The following is a 7,715-nucleotide window of genomic DNA, read 5'->3' as shown; positions in this document are numbered from 1 at the left end:
CCTGTTCCTGCCAGGAATCTCTCCGTTTCAAGGCTGTATGTGTCATTTATTAAGAAACAAGCCAAGAGCAGGGAGGAACAGCTTTTAAAGAAGCAGGCTGTGCATGGGCAGGGAAACACAGGCTGCTAAGAGATGAAAGTACCACAGGAGTGCCACATGGCAGTGCTGCTGGTATACCTACCATGCTGCTAAAGTCGTTCTCCACACGCAGGTTATGGGGAGAGACAATCCTGGAGCTGGAGACAGTCACAGAGCTCACTACATCTGATGGTCACGACATGGGAAAGGGAGTAAATTGTTCCATACAACAGGAGACACCATCCCAAGCTAAAAACCCCGGGAAAGAAAGCAACAGGACATGGAAGAGGTAGTTTCTTGGGAGCTGACTGCGAACAAAGCAGCTGAAGTTTTCACTTGGATTTGCAGCTACGTGTTTGTGCAGAAAAGGAGGGTAGAAAAGCTGGAGAAACACCAGGAGAGAGTTTCTGAGAGTACTTGTACTGTGTTGGTGATCTCAAGGTACACAAACTGCAGGAATGCCCAACTCTTGTCTTGCTGGAATCAAATCACAAAGCCCCCACTCCTAATTAGGAGATCTCCAAAAGGAGATCATCTCTTTTCCAAGTGCTTAGGTAAAAGAAGAGTGAAATCACGAGACGCCAGGCAGAGCTTCTGCTCTATTGTTGTGGTGCCAAAGCACAGCATCTTAAATAAAGTCAGCGATATTATTTTGTGTGTGCTTAGGAGCAAACTGTAATCCCTCATCCAACATTACCCGAGTCTGTAGAGTTACCCCAGTGTAAATGAGGCTGTAACTATATATACACCACCATTAACTTACTTGGTTCCAATCAGCATAACCGCTACCGTTGCTTTGTATACCCAAAGAAGATAAAACAACAGAAAACTTGTTTACTGGCAAGTTTGTTTCCAGAAAGACAATTTGCACGCATTTTCTGCATCTCTGGAGAACAAAGCCCTTAACACCGACAAGACAGAAGCTTCCTGAAGTCAAAACCTTCAGGCCAGAGCTCGCTTTCTGCACTTTCTGCGCCTGGGGTTAATCACCGGCGGCTGATTTGTGAAGCTGACAGTCAAGTTTATCAGGGGGGTGACTCACCACACCATAAACCTGAAGGTTATCTGGCGGCTTATCCCAGCAGCCCAGGCCCTGGCTAAAGCACGAGAGCCAACCACAGCGGGATCTTCCAACTCCCATCCCGCCTGTGCCACGGTCGCTGATGCACTAACAGATATTCTGTTTATGGGTGCGTAACCAAATGGAGGGAGTGCAGCGACGGCTGCCCCGCGCCCATTCCGTTATCCCCCCACGGCACCCCGAAAATCCAGCAGCACCACATCCCCGACACCCCCACCTCTGCCCGGGAGGTCCTTTTCTTTCCCGGGAGGGGAGGACGAGGGCGGAACGACACACGGACAGGCCATTTAACCCGCTGGGACTGTGGCCCACAAGACACCGACCTTCCCCGGACGCGACCACCCCTCCGCTAGGCCTGAGCGGCCCCCCCCACGCACGCCCGGGTGGGGGGACGACACGCGGCTCCCGCGGCAGCCTGTAGGGGGCGGCGGCCCGTGCGCGCGCCCCGCCGGTTGGGGCGGGGCCGGCCTCGCGCCGCCGGAGGAGCCCCGCCTCCCCCTCCCCACCACTCCCGCGCCTGCGCCTCGGGCAAGAGCAAGGGCGGCGCTGGGGTCTTCAAGATGGCGGCGGGCCCGCCTTCCACAGCCGCTGAGGCCTACCGGCCCAACCGCTTCGTCTCGCTGCCGGCCGAGCTCGACCCCGAGACCTACGACTCGTCGCCGGAGAAGCGCCGCGCCGAGGCCGAGCGCTTGGCTCTCCGCGCCCGGCTGAAGCGGCAGTACCAGCTGCAGCTCAACAACCCCAACCCACCGGCCATCATTGTGAGTGGGGAGCGGGGAGGGGAGGGCGAGAGGGGTCCGCGGGGCCTGTTCGCCTGGCCCGGCGTCCCGGAGCCGGGGCCGGCGCTGAGTCCGTGCGGACGGGGCGCCGCCGTCCCCGTGACCTTGGCGCCCGTTGCGGCCTGGGACCGGAGGCCGCCGGGGGCTTTGTAGGCCCCGGCCCTGCGGTGGGGGGGGTAAACGGGGCTGGGCCGAGTACGGGTGGCCGCTGCAGGGCCCCCCGGGTCCTCACGGTGGCTTTCTTCCCAACCCAGGAAGATCCTGCCTTGATCCGCTGGGCCTATGCTCGGACGCAGAATGTCTACCCTACTTTTCGAGCGACACCCAAGACGTCCTTTCTAGGAGCTGTTTGTGCGATAGGCCCTATCCTCTTTTGGGCTTTTCTCTTCAAAGCTGACAGGGTAAGTCACTTGACAGGACTGAACGTCGCAAAGCCTCATAACTGCTTGCAAAGTCCTGCTGTAACTAAAAGCCCTGTATTGTATCCTTGGGTATGGTCAGTCACAGTTTCTCTGATCAGGATATTTTGCTACAATAAAGTGCTCTGTAGCAGTGTGTACCTGCTGTGGCAGGGAGGTTGGACTAGATGATCTTCAGAGGTCCCTTCCAACTCCTGTCATTCTGTGATTCTGTGACAGTGTAAGTTAATCATAAGAGACTTATTTTCAGCTGTTGACGTGCAGTAACTGCACGTTCTAACCTATTGGAGCAGGTCCAGAGGAGGACCATGGAGATGATCAGAGGGCTGGAACACCTCTTCTGTGAAAACAGGCTGAGAGAGTTGGGGTTGTTCAGCCTGGAGAAGGGAAAGCTCCAGGGAGGCCTTATTGCAGCTTTCCAGTATCTGAAGGGCACCTACAAGAAAGCTGGAGAGGGATTTTCACAAGGGCATGTAGTGGTAGGACGAGGGAGAATGGCTTCAGACTGGAAGAAGGTAGATTCAGATTAGATATCAAGAAGAAATTTCTCCCTGTGAGGGTGATGAGGCACTGGAACAAGTTGCCCAGGGAAGTTGTGGAAGCTCCGTCCCTGGAAGCGTTCAAGGCCAGGTTGGATGGGGTTTTGAGCAACCTGGTCTAGTGGGAGGTGTCCCTGCCAATGGCAGGGGAGTTGGAACTAAATGATCTGTAAGGTCCCTTCCAACCTAAACCATTCTGTGGAATAAATAGGGAGCTTATGGATGACAGACCTATTGAGGCGTCTGAATTGCTTGACCATTTCTCTGAGCTCATGATACAAATGAGGAGGAGTAGTAATGCTGATTACAGTGCCTGATCTCAGCTGGAGTTTTAAGGTTTTTGGAAGGCTTATCTTACTTCTGTTCTGACTTCTGAAATGTGGGCGCTGGAATCCGAGCAATGGTGGATCATTCTGAAAATACTCAACTATATACATACATGTGAAAGTGCTAGGTGACTGGCAGACAGTGGCTGTTTTTACTAGTGAATTTATGGCTATTGTACACTGTTATTTCCCTCTTTCACAAAAAAGTAGTATTTTTAGATCAAGTCATAAATCGGGAAGCACAAACATCAATTAAAATCAGAATATTTGTAGGGAATGCTGTTGACTAGGCTGAATCAAAAATACAAGTTTTAGGAAACGTGCTGAGCATGTTGATATAAATGTTTTTAAGACTTCGGCATCTCTGCAGTATTTTGTCATGGTGGTTTGGTTTTGTACATGAAGTCACACTTGGGGTTAGCCACCAAGTGTGGCTTAGCATCTGAGTGCTTGAAAATAAACCTGTGTGAGTGAAATCCAGACATACTTGCTTGGGAATATTTAAGCTGAAGTCTTTAATGTAGTCTCCAGGATAATTTGTTTCCTTTATTCCAGTTCCCTTACTGATGTTTGGGGATTTTTCTTTTGTTTTCTGGTAGTATATAAAGTGCAATAACTATTATACTCTTTTCCCTGATGAGTGTTGTATGTCTGGGAAGCAAAAGATAAATTGTCAAATCTTAAGCAAGTCTTCTGGTTTTATCCAGCAGAAGGAATCTGGGCAATATCTGCAGTATCTGTGTACTGTAACAATACCTGTTAGAAAGGTACATGACTGCAGAGTGAGATCCAAATGGGCTGAAAGTGAACACAGGCACATTTAGGCAAGTTATGAAGAAGTTTCTTCATAATTAGATATCTAAACTGGATTATCTCGCAAGAAGGAGGAGGTAGAAACTAAATATTTAAATTAACTGACGCAACTAGTTTGGTGAAAAATACATCACAGGAATTGGTCTCTGCTGGCCTTTGAGAGTGGACAGATGTGCAGAGAGGTCAATCTGAGCACATCATCCCTAGCTCAATGGTGAGGATAAGTGCCTTGTTCTTTTTTACTTTTTAACCACAATGGCTGTTACCAGAGTTTGTGCTTATAGAATCATCTAGGTTGGAAAAGACCCTTAAGATCATATGTGGTAATATCTCCCTATAACCCATGCTGAAATACTGGAACTGCTTTTCTGTTATCCCAGGCTGATTGAAACTTCTTCTCCAGTAGGATAATGACGAATGTTCTCTTTCTTCCACAGGATCGTAAAGAGAAGCTAATTCAAGAAGGTAAATACAAGCGACCATTCAGTGTATTTTAAGTTCCTGGAATTGCAGTGTTGTTCATGGGATATAAATCAAATAAGATGTATTGCGTGCTGACATTTCTCCTTCATAAGAATAAATCTTAATTGCCCATTGGTTGTCTTGTGTCTTTAACAGTTATGGAAAGTGGAAAAATGCAAGATCTTTATATCTAACGGAGATAGATATGGAGAGGGTGACCTGCACTCAACCAGTGTACTCCTTTGGTCTACAGGCAGAAGCTCCTTTTAAACTGGAAGTTGCTACTGTCAGAGCAGCACAGGCTGAAGTTTAAAATTAGTAGCAGCCCAAAATGTTAAGCAAGTCCAAAGCAGTTTCCCGAAGAACTGCTACTTGCCTGCTAGGTATTTCTTCCTGGCGTCAGTTTGACTCTGGTTTGCCCTAATCGGATAATAGGCAAGTTCTGCGATACTTTTTTAATAACTTTAGGAGCCTGCCTGACTGCTCTCAATAAGTTCAGTTAATTTTTCTTTTCCCTAATAAAATACAAGCCCAAACCATGCATTTGTTTATTGCAATAAACTTCTGGATAAAATTACTGTACCAGACTTGGAAATAGGGGGCTTAACATTGTCATGCTATATGTGACTACCATTTCCATTAATTCTGCGATTCCTGTGAGTGGGAGAGAAGAATTAAAGAGATGTGGATTTTTATTTTTGACACTAATTCCCTTACAGTATAGAAGAATTCCATTTCAGCCCTGCAAATGTTCCATGGTTAAAAAAAAAAAAAAACAAACCACAAAGCGTAACAACCTTGTGCCTGCAAAGATGTCTTCTCTGCTTATAAGAACCCAAGTCTTTTTTTCCCAGGTCAACTGGTGTCAGGGCTCTGGAATTGTTACTGCCAAAATACTGAAACATGACTGCAAGGAAAAGATTTTTAATTCAGACTTAAATTTTCACATGGCCTGTAGGTGCCATCGTGATCCAAACAACCCTTGTTCTTCAGACATGCAGGAGCGGTTTCTTCCCATGTTAAGGTCAATGCCAAAAACTGTTTGATGCAAAAGTTGAAAACTTCCCTTTCTGCCTGCTGGGAAAGCAGCCTGTCTTCCTGACTGAAGTCAGCAAGAGCAGCTCTGCTAAGTCCCTTTCCTGCATGATTAGGCTAGAAGTATGGGCCATTTTCAGTCCCTCTTCATCAGCGTGAGTTGATGAGCTTTTTCACAGAATTGCAGAACGGCTGAGGTTGGAAGGGAGCTCTGGAGGTCATCTGGTCCAAGCTCCTGCTTGAGCAGGCTCACCAGGACTGTGCCCAGACAGCTTTTGGGTATCTCCAAGGGTGGAGACCACAACCTCTCTGGGCAGCCTGTACTAGCGCTCAGTTGCCCTCACAGTAAAAATGAGTTTCCTGATTTATTGTTGTTGGTTGGTTGTTTTTTTTTTTAAAAAAAAGTATTTCCTTGTTGTAGCTCTTCCCTTTCCTGTCTGGGTCGTGAAGTGTTCAGGCTGTGGGGGCTTGGCACTAGGGCTGCGCGCAGCAGCTGTGCGAGGTGGTGGCCTGCTTTTGCAGTCCCATATGTGCTCTTAACAACCCTCTCTCAGCTGTGTCTGCGCCTTGTTCTTCTGCTAGCTTAACTAAAAGAAACCCAGGTTATTCTCTCTGCATAACAGCTTCTAAAAGACTTGTCACAAATGATATTACAAGATACAGCTGTGGGTCAGTGGAGAGAGAGAGGCATCAATGCATGCAGAAAGCGGTATTTAGGGAAAGAAATAATTGCTTGTCTGAGCATGCTAAATTAACTATCTTCTTGCTGCCACAAACTAATTTGATCTCCCAGGACCCATTTCCTCAGCTAATTGGAACTGGAGTTGCCACACATGTAAATTCTCCCTTGCAGCTGCATTTGTTTCAGGCCAGTTGAGCAAACGGTTCGGGATGGGTTGTGGATGAGCGCTGTGCCTCTAGTCTTTTAGGCCAGCCTTGGATTGATGCTCGCGGCACCTGCCACAGCCCTTTCCTTTGCAGATGTGCGTCTGACGCTACGTCCCTGCAGATTTGAGTGTGGTGCTTGGGGAAAGGCTGCCCTACTTTTCCTCTCTCGTTATTTGCAGAACTCTCCAAGCTCTTTTCTTGCAAGGAATGAACGTGCTGTGCTACTGGAGGTGGGGTTGGTGGTGTGAGGCAGTGGTGCTGGTTGCGTAGAGGAAGGAAAGGGGAATTTCCTTTCAGAAATGTAGGGTGAAGACTGGTGAGTCATCGTGCCTCGTGGAATTTTACCCTTGACTGATACGTTACCATCCGTGTCTGCTTCAGTCTATAGCAAGAGAAACTCAAGCCTGCAGGTCGCTGGGTGATAACGTAGGTCCCAAACTGAAAACAAGCTTTTCCCCTCTGCCTGTGAAACTTGTAGATCTCATTTATCCCTGGATCAGTCTGATTAAATCAGCTTCTCTGGCAAATTGATTCTCCTGAACGTCCTTTTCTGAGCTGGCTATTCTAGAGTAAACATCTCCCTGTAGATTTTATAATGTAATACTTTGCTCAAAGCTAATGCTTTTTTTTTCCCCCAAGGATCTGGTGCAGATCCAAAACCGATGATGGATGTAACTGACTGAAGTTAGGTGTTGCAGCTCTACATTTCCTTCTCTTTTGGAAAATTGAGGATTGCTTCTCTTGGGAAGTAGGAAACATAAATCCTGGCGGCACCAAGCTTAGTAACTGTTTCACGTGGGTACGTGCTAAAGCACAGGCCTGAGGTTTGAGGTGCCTGGGCTGTGCTCCTGGTTCCCAGCCTACTCAGGGCTTCGCTTTCTGCCTCCACCCTGTGGAACTCAACGCCTGCAGGTGAGGCGTGCACACTCCAATGAATTTTGAGATCCTCCACAATGTTGTCTGCACTTGAGCTTTCTTCCAGGTACCTTCCCAGGAACAACTGCCTGGGCTGGGCAGACAAGCCCTTTAGCACTTGCTGTGCTGCAAATTAGCGCTTAACTAGGGAGAGAATTTGTCAAATGCTGACAAACAAGTCGATGTTGAAGGATGGCCAGAGCGTGGAGCTGGAAAGGAAACTTTCCCTCGCTTAGCAGTGAGGCGCTTTGGGTTCTCCAACCTTTTCTGACAATCAAGTCTTCCCTTGGCAACCCTCCACAGAGCAGCAGGCTGAAACAGCCTGCTCTAACAGGAGGCTTAGGTTTGCTAGAGCCTTCAGCTCTGTTTGGAAAGCTTTT

At 48.2% G+C, this 7,715-nt stretch overlaps 1 protein-coding gene across 1 annotated transcript; it reads left to right on the top strand.

The window, feature by feature from the left end:
- Nucleotides 1–1,662: 1,662 nt before the first annotated feature.
- NDUFB4 (NADH:ubiquinone oxidoreductase subunit B4) lies at nucleotides 1,663–4,632 on the top strand. The gene is made up of 3 exons (XM_082498770.1): nucleotides 1,663–1,920; nucleotides 2,193–2,339; nucleotides 4,473–4,632. Exons 1-3 carry the CDS (start codon nucleotides 1,720–1,722, stop codon nucleotides 4,530–4,532), a joined length of 408 nt encoding a protein of 135 aa, XP_082354896.1. The 5' UTR covers nucleotides 1,663–1,719; the 3' UTR covers nucleotides 4,533–4,632.
- The last annotated feature ends 3,083 nt before the right edge of the window (nucleotides 4,633–7,715 follow it).

This window comes from Vanellus vanellus (assembly GCF_965231255.1).
Source record: "Vanellus vanellus genome assembly, chromosome: 1".
Classification (NCBI taxonomy): Eukaryota; Metazoa; Chordata; class Aves; order Charadriiformes; family Charadriidae; genus Vanellus; species Vanellus vanellus.
Note: the sequence above shows the minus strand (reverse complement) of the source record. Positions and strands in the feature narration are given on the sequence as shown.

Bases quoted from the DNA above. Each gene is read 5' to 3' on its own strand.
- NDUFB4 (XM_082498770.1), top strand. From the start codon at position 1,720: ATGGCGGCGGGCCCGCCTTCCACAGCCGCTGAGGCCTACCGGCCCAAC. The intron at 1,921-2,192 runs GTGAGTGGGGAG...TTCCCAACCCAG, and splicing joins CCAACCCACCGGCCATCATT to GAAGATCCTGCCTTGATCCG. The intron at 2,340-4,472 runs GTAAGTCACTTG...TTTCTTCCACAG, and splicing joins TTCTCTTCAAAGCTGACAGG to GATCGTAAAGAGAAGCTAAT.